The 14907-nt window shown below is 32.8% G+C and overlaps 1 protein-coding gene across 1 annotated transcript; it reads right to left on the reverse strand.

Annotated features, from left to right (window-relative positions):
* Positions 1 to 3135: 3135 nt before the first annotated feature.
* Positions 3136 to 14880, reverse strand: LOC111709396 (leucine-rich repeat-containing protein 58; the record flags this gene model as incomplete). The annotated part of the gene is given in 13 exon segments (XM_023483049.1): positions 3136 to 3282; positions 3338 to 3412; positions 3469 to 3582; positions 5796 to 5879; positions 5981 to 6046; positions 6956 to 7041; positions 7256 to 7334; positions 8944 to 9055; positions 10626 to 10668; positions 10792 to 10825; positions 11145 to 11194; positions 13236 to 13343; positions 14782 to 14880. Coding segments are annotated over 13 exon segments (1044 nt in total), but the record flags the coding sequence as incomplete, so codon positions are not given.
* Positions 14881 to 14907: the final 27 nt, after the last annotated feature.

Below are 14907 nucleotides of genomic sequence, written 5' to 3' on the forward strand. Positions count from 1 at the left end.
TTAGATAGCACTTAAGCACTTATATTATATCTGAAAAAGCTAAAAATTCAGGTCTAGGTAAGAATTTTAAAACTCAATTTAATTGTCTTACTAAGACATTGAAATGTCCCGTATTATTTCATTAAACGGTTTTCCGTATTAAGGAGTCACTCTGAAATCCTGTTTGGCCCAAGCCTCTTATTTCAAGAGAGATTAAGAAACCCGTATTGCCTTCAGCTAAACCAGGAAGGGGCAATCAAAGGAGCAGAATAGAATTAGAAATACATCATAACTCAGTAGTCTAATAAAATATATTTTGAAAAAAAGTCCCTGTGAGTTCTTCGTTACTCTGAACGAAAAGTTGTAATAATGCGAATGGAAAATTATATCTATTTGTATTATACAAACTGGTTTGAAGGTTTCCACTTATAAATTGACTCTTTAGATGGAAAGATAAAAACTAGATTTACAGGTTTTTATTTATCATTTGACTTTCCTTGAAAAACGCAATAGGATAGAGAACTACAACGCAACAAATACCAGAATACAAAATATATTTTTTTCTTCATTTTCATAGATAAATTTTTAACTTTTATAAGTTTTAAAAGCAATGAAAGTAAGGTTACTCTACTTTTCCCATTTTCCATTCCCTATGAAATAACATATTCACATGGTTGTTAATAATCATGAAATGAAACTCAAGATATACTAACTGAGAATATTAAAAATGGTGTAGTCTGCAAAATAGAAATTTAATACTGATTTATATATATATAAAGTCGAAGACGCCCAAGGACTCCGAAAAGTATTTAGAGGAAATATTCTGAGTCTAAAATTGTTATGACTGAATAATTTAACTAAAAAATAATCAGGTTTTAAAGACTGATCCAGGGTCTCAACCATAGAGTAATAAAACGAAGAGGTAAAGCTTACCTCAGATGTACACAACCGACTTCCCTATTAATTAATTAATAGGTTATGTTTACGTATCTAACACTTTACACTTGTATATAGAGTTATCGTATTTCTAAGGGGTGGTTTTATGTAGATATTTGAATATTAGTATTAATAATTAGATAGACACTTAATATGGGTTGTAAACACAGGATTTGTATGCTGCAGTACATTTAAGTTCAGTTGTTTGTTTCAAAATACCAAACAATTGTGCATGGCTGGACCGTTTAAGGTTGGCAGACTCCAGAGAATATCCTCAAACCATTTTAAAGAAGGAGATATAAATAAGGGAAAAAGCCAAGTTTGAAGAAAAATTCAACACCATTGCTCTCAACTTTAGGTGTGTATTGTTGTTTATCTTTAACCCTATAAAGGCTGGGGGGTCTTAATCTATGTATAGACTGGGGGGCGTCCCATGCCCCCCCCCCTTAGAAAAAGACCTTAGCGAATAGGTTTAGAGTTAAAATGTATGTTCATAGCCAAATTTATCAAGGCCAGCTCATTTAAATAAAATTAGATCGATAACTTTTATAGTGCTAGGGAGGGTCGGAAAAAAATGCAATAAAAAGGTCGAAAAAATGAGAGAAAAAATATTTTTTGTTTAAAACAAATATCAAAGTTTGACACATGTTTCTACACCCATTTTTCAAGGGCTTTTCAAAAATATAGTTTTCAGAACTGTAGCTTCAGTCATAAAAAAGTTATGGACTATACTAGCTTTTTTTTACATACTCCGGTTTTGTATCGCCCTTATGCATAAAAGAATTTACTAAATAATCCTTTAAATTTCTACTTATGAAAAGTCAAACAATTAGTCAAAAATCTAGAGGGGGAGCCAAACGCCCCCCCCCCAAGCATGTTTAGGCTTAAGAGCTCCAGGTCGTCATTGTTGTTTCATCCTTTGTGGGTAACCCTGCATACACTGTAATGTTTATGATAAAGAGTTGAAGTGAAGAAACAATAAAAATGTTTGAAATAAGAATGTTTTAAGTTAAATTCATGCCCTAGAAACTTAATATTTTTGACATAACTTTTAGCTTTTAAGTTGAAAACCTACAAATTTGAAAATTGTCAAATGTTTGCAGTAAACATCATCGAATTCTTTTTAAATAAAGAAAGACAATCAAAAAATTGGTCAATTCCATAAAATCCCCCTTAGAAATACGATCACTCTATATACAAGTGTACAGCTTTAGATACGTAAACATATCGTGATGTATACAACCGACCACTCTATGAATTAATTAATAGGGAGGTTGGTTGTGTACATCTGAGCAAAGCTTTACCTCTTCGTTTTATTATTCTATGGTCTCAACTCTCAAAGGGTGGGAAAGATAAGACAGGTAAGCTAAGGCCAGAGCCTGTCAACACTTCTCAGCCGACCCGGTCCTTTGGGTTTATGGTGAACTGCTTACATTGGTTCACTATCCACTAAACGCTACTATATCTTCGGTCAGTGTACTGCTAATTACTGCAGAACGCACCGAAAGCTTAGTTTAGGGTGGGTTTCATGTAGTTGTAGATTACTGTGCAATTCATATCTTTAATTCTCTTTTCCCTTCCAACTTTCCATTATCTTGAATATATATTATTCTATATATTATTATATTAAAGGACAATAGTTTACAAAATAAATGGAAAATTCCATTAACGAACGACAGAACTGTTAAAGTATTAGTTCAAAACAAAAACATGCAAGTTACACTAAATTGCCATCAGCGTTCTCAATTTTTTCATTTAAGACCCAATTTTGTATCCGATTTTGAGAGCACTGACGTCACTCATTTTGGGAAACCCTGATTTTTGCTGTCGCTGGCACTTTCTTAGCATTGATTAATGATTATGTCTCCAACCATGATAATTATTACTTCCAGGACTAATTCTCGAACACTATGAAAAACTGAAAGAATAGTTTTGCATCGCAAAACTTATCCTTCTATAGTTTTCAATGACTAATGAAATTGTGGGTTAGACACTAATATTATTAAATAGCTTAGGCTATATAAATTCATAGAAGTATATAATAAAATATATTTACTTGAAATAATGCAAAAATTACAGTAGACATCAAAAGGTTTAAGAGTCCGAAAAATATGATTATTATTTATGTGATAAAATTTTTAAGACAATTTGAAAAATCTAAAACTTACCGGGAGCATTTTATATTTTGTGAAAGCGGACAACACGTTTTATAAAAAAAACTTTGTATTTAACATTTATTCAAGCATTTTCTTGAATTATTATGATGAATTGTTTCAGCCCAGTAAAACTCTTTTGAGACGCTGTGATTTTTCGGCCAGCTCGTCTTCCACTTCACAATCCCGATATTCTGGCAACTGCTCTCGGCATCTGCGCATGTAAATTTTTGGTAATAAATTCAGTTTTTTTGAAAGATTATTTTTACCTGGGACTGCACAGATATTGGAGCAAAGGAACCTTATATTTGCCACAAAAATCGGAGAATTTCACATGCTCAACCCTATATTATTCATTTATCATTTATTTTATCTATTTATTACATATACAGATAAGTACCTGTGATCAAAATAAACTCCTCTGCAGCTTGGGTTAACACATTCATGTGCGCAGGTTAAGTAGCTGTGTAAGGAGGCAGGTAAATCGTTATCTTCGTAGGGAATCTTATTTTGCCTGAAAACATAGACATTGTTACAGGGGGCCGGTTACCTCGGTTACCCACAAAGTATGAAACTGTAAAAATGACCTGAAATTTAACAATTCCGTGGTTAAAATAAGTCTTTTGCCTTGAATATAATTGTTTATGGCTTAATCAATGAGCAGGCAAAAAAAACAAGTTTACAGCTTTGCAGAAAATCATAAAATATAAATATAAATCCTCAATCATCTCTGTTAAGTCTCATCCTCTCTGGGTTACCTTGTACATAAGAAAGGTAAGATTTGACCATGCACTTTCTCCCCCCCCCCAAAAAAAAAGGGATTGGGGGGGGGGGAGTATCAACAAGTTTACACCATAAACCTCTTAAGTTCCGTTGTAGTTCTGAAATCCGACGAAAACTGGTAATTTCCGTGAAAATTAGTAAATTAGGTATTTTAAACAAGAATCAAAGACGAAACAAATTCTTGGGTGCGCTTGCGACGCCCTCAAATCTTTGATTAATGGTCGATAGAATCTATTAACATAATTGGATTATTCTAAATTTGTTGTAATTTTATGTAAAAAAAGCAATCTTTGCATTACATCTCCCGTGTAACCTTTGTAGTTTTGTACACTGTAAGTTATGACCCCTAAAGTGTACGAAATTATGGCAGATTTCCAGGCATCCGAATATACCTTTTAACCTGTTGATTTTGACAAAACCCGTTGTGTAAAGGAAAGTAGTTCATTCTGTAAGCCTCTTATTTATGTCAAATATGACTTTGCCGCTATGGAATATTTTTATTGATAAAAGTGTCTAAGTTGACTTAATGTTGTGTTGAAGTTCTAAAATCCGACTGCAAACAAGCAACTTTAGTAAAAACTCTGAAAATGAGATTTTTACAAGGTTATTTTATATTCACACACGAGATACATAAATATATTATAATGGTTTAGTTTAAATTTGTTTTATAAGAGTTTTGGAATATATAGTTGTACCAAAATACAAGATTCAATATCAGGCGACATTAATTATTACTTATTGAAAAACTGCATCATTTTCTAATCTTTCAGCACATAAATTGCAGTTAAATCTTTGTCATTAACCGTTCTTATTTAATAGGAACTGGCCGTCACTCCAAGCATGCTCAACGGGACATCAAAATATTTCAGTTGTTCTTCGGCACAAATCACTAGCTGCGTTTATCATTGTATTGCTGTTGCAGCAGCAACTGCACTGCTTTTCTCTCAAAATTTTGCTTCTGATAGTGGATAAATTCACGGACACGAACTAGCAGAATACTGTGGGATTCAAGGCTTTTTCCAGAACTTCAGCTAGAACTGATTTTGCATGGTACTTTAAGGAATACCATAATGAAAAATATCAGCCGGAGGGGACTTAATCTTTCTCATTTTCTTTTTAGTTCCGGTACCAGACACCAACCGGCTTCACTACATTCCCCCTCTTGTTTAGAGTGTTTATTCCGTCCCGTTATGTTCTCTTTACACCATAGAGATAAGAAATCTGTTCCTGAACACTCCTGCTCCCAGGTAAACTGTTAGATTCTTTAGTCGTGCCCTGTCCTCATCCTCTTTACCTTTAGTAGTTTCCATGTCTACTTTATACATTTTTGATATATTTTCCCAGAGATCCAAAATTGTGGCTGATATCTTCCGTTACCTTTCTGTATCTTGTAGTTGAAAATCTGCTAAATGCATCTACACACTCTATCAAAAGCATAGAGTAGAAATCTTAACATTCCGTCAACAGTATCACATAGCCATTTCCACTACTGAGGTATCCAAGAATTTTTTAGTTCTTGTCCTTAATTTGGCAACAATAGTTACTTTATAGATAACCATGATTGGTATGAATGTTTTTTCTCTGTATCTTTTTATTGAGAAAGCAGTCTGTCCCCCTTGAACACACAACTACTACTTGTATCACAGATATTTTTCTTAATTAACGGTTCTTTTGATCTGCTAAAGGGACTGTAAATGTAATTTCAAGTGACCCTTCCTGCAAAGATGACAAAATTTACACTTTTAACCCTTTAAACCCTAGGAAAACAATATTATTTTTCACATTATTTATCAAATAAAGATTTCAAGGGTACCGTTGTGAATCGGGTTATGCCATCTTTGCCTGGAAAGTCATTTGAAATAACGCAAACAGTTCCCTTAAAGGAACCCTCTATGTTTATTTTGAAAAACTTTCTTTACCGAACCCTAGCTATATAATGCTTACTTAACAACTCTGCCTGCTATTTCCAGTAGGCTGGCTGGCTGGTATTCCATATCACGAATGAATCTCATAACTAAAGGATTTTCCCTGAATTTAGTTTAACAATAAAAACCAAACCAATTTTTATGAAAAAAATGTCAAAGTAAAATTGTATATTTTTCAATATATACTGTTACTGTTAAGCTTTCCTGAGTGAAAGTTCAGCCAAAGATTTGACATGGATGAGACCGTGTGGAAGTGTGGTCAAACAATTCCTAAAAATATAATTTTATGAGTTATCCCAAAACAAATCTTTAAAAATTGCCATCTCTGATTTAGGCAAATATTGAAAACATAGCTTACATAAATAAAAATAATCTGTTTTATAACAAAATTGTAACTTCAGAAATTTTTAAAGATAAATTTGTACTATTTTACAAAAACTTAAAAAAAAACACTATAAATTAACAACTAGGGGGGCTTATTTTTTTTTCTATTTCCTATCAAATGTATCTTGTAACACAGAGTTAAAACTTTTGAAAACCCAATTTGCATCTATGTAAACGAAAACAAAATTAAACTTGACAAATTGTTGCCCGGGAAAGTTTCTACAAGTAGCATGCTGCATGATACATTTGACAAAAAAAAAGAATTTGATTTACATCTTACATGTGATTTGGAGTTTTATGCACAGGGTTTCCCAAAAAACATGGATTATTGATGAATGACAAAAGAGTGTATAAAACAAGATTGTATGTCTTATGAGCTTTCAAAAATGTGGTCTCCTTTCTTTATATAATTTTGATAATCCCGAGACTAATAGTTTTTTGGTTTTAAATTCTTAAATTGTGATACTACTAAAATTGTATTCACGAAATACAGCAGTGTGGAACAAAGCCGATATAGATGTCGTCACTTGATTCCCATGTATTCCCTGTATTCAACTTTTTTTTTTTGTAAGCATCAGCGTTAAGAGAATACATTTTTCCTTTTCTCAAATCTTCAAATTTATTCAATATTTTAAGGGAGACTTCAATTTTTATATCAAATCAAAAATCTATATTTTCAAGTTATGTTTAATAATACAACTTATTCGATAAAAAATTTCGTCAAATTGCAAAAAAACTTTTTAAGAATAGATAAATCCTTTGAAAAATAGAAATTCCAATTATGATTTTGTTTACCTATGAAGCTGCAAGCATTGAAGTTTTCTAAGACTGCAGATCGACTCTGGCAACCGACGAAGTTTGTTATCACTCAAAAGTAAAACCTGAACAGATTAGAGAGATTAAAAATTATAACAGCATATTCAGTTCCCTCCTCTGGAATGTACATCAGAGGGATTGTTTTAACACTCAGGACACTGAGTACACTAATTATCATACTTCCGGTGGAGTAATTAGTCTCCTAAAAGGCATTTACTCTTGCTTCAGTGGAGTAAAAGGGGCATGAGTGTTAATTCTAATAAACAGTTTGGAACTCACGTGCATTTGTTTCAAATCTCCGATCTCGTGGGGCAGAGTTTCCAGTTGATTACCACCGAGATACAACAATCGCAGTCGTCTTCAATTAAATCATGATCAGTCAATCAATCTTCAAAAATTATTATGTTTTGAAATTAATGCATTATTTGTTTTTGAATCAGAAATTGAAAAATGACAAATGTTTTTTCTGTACAATCATATTTTTCATCTTAATTTTTAGCAGTTTGGTTCTAGAATAAAAAATGTTCAATTAAAATGCTATAGAAAATATGAATATTGTGCATATCTATTTTGAAATTTTAACCCTATCCCTGCTGGGGTACTTGAAAACCAGGATACGCTGGGGGGTGGTCAATTTGACCCCCCCCCCCCTCTAAATCCCATGTTTTATGTCCAAATATGACAAATGATACATCATTAGAAAGCTCTTCTGCTCTACTTTTAGAATCTGCAAAAAAACTGCAAATTTGCGAAAATTGAATTTTTTATCGCAAAATCCAGTTTTATAGTAAAAATGTTTGCAAAAAAAAATTTGTCCAAAAAATGACAAATTATACATTTTTGAAAAGCCCTTGACCATGCCATTTCAAATATGCAAAATTTTTGCAAAATTTTAAATAACCTGATTTTTAATCAAGAAAAACTAAAAATGTGCAAATTTCCTTTGACAGGTTGTTTGCAAAAAGTTTGCAATTTTTTTCTCGCAAAACTTGTGCAATCCGTTTCCTTATGTCATAGGCTTTCCGAAAAGCTAAATTTTATCAAAATCTGACAAGTGAAAGTGGGTCAAAACAAAGATTTAGTTTGTTACAGGCAAAAGCAGTCATTCAGGCAGTGTGCCTGAGAACTCAGGCAGTTAGTATTAAAGCCCGGTTTTAGGCCTAAAGGGAGGGCTTTGGGTATGTAAGAAAAGTCAGAAAATTTCAACAGCCTCAGACCAATACTTTTTGAGTTATGTAAAAAAAACTACAGGGGGGGGTCAAATTGACCCCCCCCCCAGCAGGAATAGGGTTAAGATTACTGTTGAATAAAGTACAGATTGTGATAATTTCTAATCGTAGAGGTTGTGGTAAGGCCCTAACTCAAACTTTGGCCCGAAACTAATATAATTTTTTTAAATCACGAAACCTCGACCGCCCCCTAACAAGGCCTTACCAAACACATGGGCAGATTGTAAAGTAATGATCTTGAGAGTTCTGAAAATGTTAGCAAACTTTAAATAAGTGTTTAATAGCCGCAGCGCTCGGCCCCCTAGCCCATCCTAGCCGCAGCGCTCGGCACCCTAGCCCATTCTAGCCGCAGCGCTCGACCCAGATCGAATCCCAACCTAACCTAACCCATTATATAGAAAACATGAGCAGCTTGTAATTGTATAGCAATTAAATGTGAACAAAATGGGTGATTGTTTGTAATAGATTTCGCGGTTTATTACTTAGTATATGTATGGATATTGTTTATTGGGGCCTATGATAGATAGATTAAACTTATCACGTAACCTAATGGTTGGATTTCATAGTTAGGGCCTTACCACTATTCCGCTATATGGATTGAACCCAGATTGTCAGAAAATCAGATTGTCTGGATTATGATGCATCTCAATTAGGACCCCAACCCCCAACCAAAAAAAAGTGCCAAATAGTTTCATCCTTAAATATTTTGTTTTGTTACAAGTTTTGAAATCTCTATACCTGAGCCTGTTGATGGCAGGTGTAATCTCTGTAATCTGATTAGCTCCCAGAAACAGATTCCTTAGCCCAGCTAGATCAAGAAGCTGTGGTGGTACGCAGGTCAAACGGTTACCTGAACTTTAAAGTTTAAAACTTAAATTAAAAACTTAAACTAAAGTCTGCTTGCATATACTACAATATCGCACATAAAAAAGTCTTACAAAATTGTAAGTTGGCACAATACAAGATGTTTATTTGTATTCCAGTATATTCAGCTCCCTTAGGGCGAACATGGAAAAATGTAAAAATGGGGGGTGTGGGTGTATAATTCCCCACCCCCTGTTTCTATTCCACCATGCAACCCTGTTTTGTTTTCTCTGTGTAATTTAAGGAACAGAGTACTTGCCTCGCCTTCTACTTTTTAAGCATTATCAAAGCTTTTTAAGTTTCAACAAAGATATTGTAAGGTTTCAAAGATGTAAGGATGGGAAGATAATATTTTAAGGCGAGTAATAAATTTTTATTCGTGCCAAGTTTTGATTTTGAAGTCCCTGGTTTGATATGTGGAGGGTGAGGGAGAGGTGAATAATGGACTTTAAAGCAAGATAAATTTGTTCGATCCTAATCCAGGATTAGTAACAAAGAGACCAGTCTATAATAAATAAACTTAAAGCGGCAATCTGTATAGTTTTAAGATTTTCAATCAAGTTCTACCAGACAGATTTAAAGGGAAAACTGAGAAAATGGTGATATTGACCATTTTCTTAATTTTATTAATGACGAGAAAAATCGATCACAAATGGGAAGATGTCGCGTCGCTTCTCATGAGTCTGGAGTATGACTCAGAGCAAGGGTTTCCAATCGAAAGTGTAGCACGAAAATATTTTCGCAAAAGTTTTTTACGTTTGAAGAAAAATTTCAAACAGTTGCTCTATTGCGCGCAAATTCTTCAGAAAAATATGCTCTTACATAAAAATTCTAGTTTTTACGTATTTGGTTACTTTGCTATTTCAAAAAACAGCTCTCGCAAATGAATGAATGAAATTTAGCTATTAGCATCTTTTTATAATATGCTCATCATAACAAATTTTTATTAAAGACGGTTACCAAAATGTTAGAAGTGATACATTGAATAGTACCCTACAAAATATATAATACTTATCTTGCATATGTAACTTGTGCTGTAGAAAAAAATGCTGCTATGGAAGTTTTTTCATGCAACTAATTCAACCGTACCATGTCACAAATATTACTAATTATTTCGTATTTATGCACATTTCGTGCAAAACTGATTTTGTATTGATACGCAAATGATGCACAAAACGTCAGGGGTCGATCCAATTAATCCGTTCGAAAAATTTTGCGTCTCCAAATTCCATGTTATTATTATTATTATTAAAGGACAACCCGTCATTCAATGAAATAGGGGTCGGCGCTCCTAGCCGCCGAAACGTATCCATGGGCTAACCGAACTGGTCACCCTAGGGAGAAGACTTATGCCCAAGACAGCTCCATTTCTGGAGACTCTCTAAAAACCAGGCGGTAAAAAGTTAAAAGCGCTCAAAAGAGTATTACTTTTTCCACTTGCATTACAATCATAATAGTCTAAGAAGACAAGTAAGAGAAAAAAATGATTTATGAAAATAGCACTAATTAAATATTATAGCAGATACAATTAAGAAAAATGTTAAAATAATTTAAACCTGATAGATTTAAAGTTTTCAAGTTTCTGAGCGCTATCATATCCTAAAAATATTTATTTTAAGCAAATCTATTTGTTTATATAATTATATATCACATCGTGTACGTGTGTTCTATGTTCAAATATTTGTTTATTTTAAGAATATTTTTAAAATTTTAATTTAAAACCTTAGGAAGTCCTTCTTCTGATAGCTCATTATTCCTAAATAAATATTAAATAGAAATATTTCTGAACTCATCTACAGTAGGATCCAACAAACAAGGGAGGATGACATTTAATCAATCTTATGTGGATTTGATATTGTCACAAAGCTCTGTACACGGCATAATTTTGATGTTCATCTGGCTATTTAAATCATTATTTAAGTAAAAGTCGTCTTTCAATTCCACAGTCCTATGGCCCAATTTCAAGGGACCCTCCTGCACTCGTTGCATGGAGGGTCCCTTGAAATTGGGCCATATATTTCCTCTAAGTAAAAAGGTCTGATCTAAAATATTTTCCGAATCTTAAAAAAACTAACCTGAGAATAAGTTTGTTGAGGGCTGTAAGGTTAATAACAGAATCACCCACCTGTCAAATTTTAATGATTATTTAAAGGAAAATTAAAGGGAATTTCCTGGAAAAGTATTTGTACACAATTTTATCGTTTTTTGAGATAAAAATGACGCGATTTTTCCATGAAAACTTCGCAGAGCTGGATGTTATTTTATCGCCTCATGGTGAATTTTATCATTGACGTGATTTTCTTCAAAAACTTAAGGATATTTCAAAACTATTTTTTTTTATTTTAAATAAAACAAAAATTAATTTAACTTAAATTTTCTATTTTCACTTTATTAAAACTAGTTATATCTAAAAATAACATTGGTTAAAAACGGTAACTAAAAAGCTAAAACGGTGAATTTCGATATTTTTGGATAAATATTGCAAAACATTGTTTTAATTGTATGCATTTTGATGTTTTTTATATGTCGTCTTCTGTGTTTATAAACCGTAACGAAATTTGTTTCGCTGTTAATGCTGTTAATATTGTAATATACCGTTAACGGCTCTGATTTTTAAAGACCGTTAAAGAAATTTTGTTCGCAGTTAGCGCCATTAATACTGTAATATACCATTAACTGCTGTGCCGTTAACAATTTTTTAACCGTTAACAACATTTTTTGCCGTTAATTTTGTAATATTAGTACATTTTACAGCTAGAGCCGTTAACAATTGTTAACACATTTTCCTTAATTCTGTTAATGTAATTGAGATTGTTAACAAAATATTCTAATGTTAACAAAACGGCTAGACAAAAATGGAATGTCCAGCTTAACTGGGGTGTATATCCCCAGTATACACCCCTGCCCACAAATAAAAAAAAACGAAACTACAAGTAACATTGAAGACCTGCATTAATCTTTTAACACTGTATTAACCTGGAGAATGGAGGTTTTCTACCTAGCTTGATCTAGCTTTTGCTACTAACAACTTGAAATATACTCCTTAATAACAAGTCTGATTAGCTGTTATTAAGTATCCAAACTTGTCGGAAAAACTTTAATCCTTTCAATTGAATATGGTTCTATGTGTGAGCATCAAGGGAGCTCAGAACTCTCTTATACAACTCTCTCCAGTTCCTTACAGCTGAACAGAACCCTGTGTGGTATAAAACATGGCAGTACACACAAAAAAAAAGAGTAGTGCAGAGAAGGAGGGGTTTTCTATGCTTCTCTTCCCCCTCCCTCTTGCCAGAAACAAGGAAAATGGAAACATAGAAAATAGATTCCAGTGCACCAAGCACTATGATAGCGGTTCATACTCTGCCGGCTGCGAGGAAAAGATTGATGTGCAGATGAGGCCATATTCTGAAGCACTGTCCGAGATGAACTTACAAGAATTAAGAATTCTTTTGTTGAAATTATTGCATAACCTTTCTTATCCCATTTGTCGTTAATATCGGGGAATTCTGACAATGGCTCCACAGAATTTTCAAACCCAGCTTAGCTGGGACTTTTATTTCATCGGAAAACGAAACAAAAAACGATAGGAAAACGAAAAAAACGATCGTTTTTCAAAATAATTAAAACGTTAACATCCCTACCTACCCCCCTGCCTTAAACTTAAGTCTGATCATCTTGTCAGGTCATGGGCATTCCTGATCAGGCAATAAAACTAAAAACTGCGTAGATCTAAAAGAGAGGAACAGAAAACGGATGTATGATCAGCTTAAGAGAAGATACAACAGTAAGAGAAAAAAAATTTCAATGCTCTTTTAAAAATTTTGTTAACAAAATATATAATTTTTTAAAAATTGTAATAAACATAACTAAATTATTTTTAAAATTTTTCAAAGCTGTTAATTTATCTTTGACTTTTTCCGGCGTTGCTAACAATCATTTATACGTATACACAATACACATACGTAACAGCTTCCTATGATAACTCAAAATAAATTTTCCATTTAAATTAATTTTAGAATATTAAAAATATGTTTTTAAACATATACAAACTGTGTTAAAAGAATATCATTGACTTTCTTATCACTACTTTTTATTCCTTTTTTATATTTCAAGGATAGAAATAAAGAAACTAATGTCAATACTTATATTTTATATTTTTAACGAACCTGCGAAATAGAATTGTTGCTGAGGTCGAGACACGTCAGGCTAGTCAAATTCCCCAGGATTTCGGGTATATCACGCAGTAAGTTGTTGTCTAGCTTCAGGTGCGTCACCTCGAATTATCAGATTTTGGACACAAATATCATAGTTCCTATTTTAACCATGATCAGATTTTGGACACAAATATCATAGTTCCTATTTTAACCATGATCAGATTTTGGACACAAATATCATAGTTCCTATTTTAACTATGATAAGATTTTTTGATAAATTCAGTAGACGTATGGCCGTCAAATGTTTGTTTTGTAGGATCCTATGACAAATACATGACATTAAATCTTGTGATAGAAATCAAGTTCTTAGAACAAGCACCTATTTTTTACTTGATTGCAAACCAGTCTGACTTTAAAAGTTTAATTTAAAAATAAACGGATTTGGCATGGCTTTGTTACTTGGCCTGTAGTATGCACTGTAGTTTGCAAAATCAAATAAAAGCAAGACTTTGCAAAAGCACCAGGCGTCTGCATGGTTTCAATCCTAGACTGCAGTTAAAATATTTTTATTATTATTTTTCCACAGTGTGACACAAAAAATGTTAAATAGGAAGACGACGATAATGCAATATTTAAGATTTGATGCAAATATTTTTACATAAAGTTTAAAAATCATTTTTTAAGGTCTAATGGTCCACGGGTGTACCGGGGAGGGGGGGGGGCTTTGTGTATCCCCTAGACATGCCCCCCACCGGCCATATGTGATAAGAAGATTGTTGCGTTTCGACTAATATATATATCTACATATATTTAATGTCTAGGGGATAAACAGGCCCCCCCCCCCCTCCCCGGTACTTTCGTGGATCATATATATCTACTTTTCTTATAAATTCAAAATTTGTCCATTTTATAAATAACTTCTCAAATTCTTTTTTAGAAGTTAAACCTTAATCTTATTTACAATTTTTAGCAATTAATTTAAATCTATATAATTTTACATGATGGAGTGATTGGTAATTAATTAGCTAGGTTAGGATAACGAATAGTAATGTGAGTTAATATTTAATTTAAAAATTGAACTTTCTTAAGCGTTATTTTAATTGACCCCTAATGTTAAGAGATGACAATGCTCGATTCACAACGTTACCTCGAAACCTTTATCTGATACTGTGAAAATATTATCGTTTTTTTTCTGGGTTTGAAGTGTTTGTTTTTGATAATTCCTCTTTGTTTAAATTCTTGTCGTAGAGTGACTTTAGTCGATAAATTGAAATCAATTATTACAAAATCTATTTCATACTTGATCAGACAAAGCTTTTAAGGATACCATTGCAGGGGCAGTTGAAATTACGCTAATATTCCCTTTTATACGTTTTATAGATTTAAGATTGGTTAAGTTTAAACATACTATTTTTAACTAAAGGAACGTTAATTATTTTAGACAGTTTAATCTGTGTCACCAGAATCTCCATGACTAAGTAAGGTTAGGTTAGGTTAGGTTAAATTAGGTAAGGTGCAATTACCAGATTTCACATAGTTTTCAATTGTAGATTTTTACCTGGAAAAATAAACACGGTTCCCCCATTGTCATCATACTTGTAATATGCAAATCCAAAATATCAGAAGAAAGATTACTGTTGGATAAGTTTACACGGGACTAGAGAAAATACTTGTTATTATTATT

Source organism: Eurytemora carolleeae, unplaced genomic scaffold (genome assembly GCF_000591075.1).
Source record: "Eurytemora carolleeae unplaced genomic scaffold, Eaff_2.0 scaffold961, whole genome shotgun sequence".
In the NCBI taxonomy this organism is placed as follows: Eukaryota; Metazoa; Arthropoda; class Copepoda; order Calanoida; family Temoridae; genus Eurytemora; species Eurytemora carolleeae.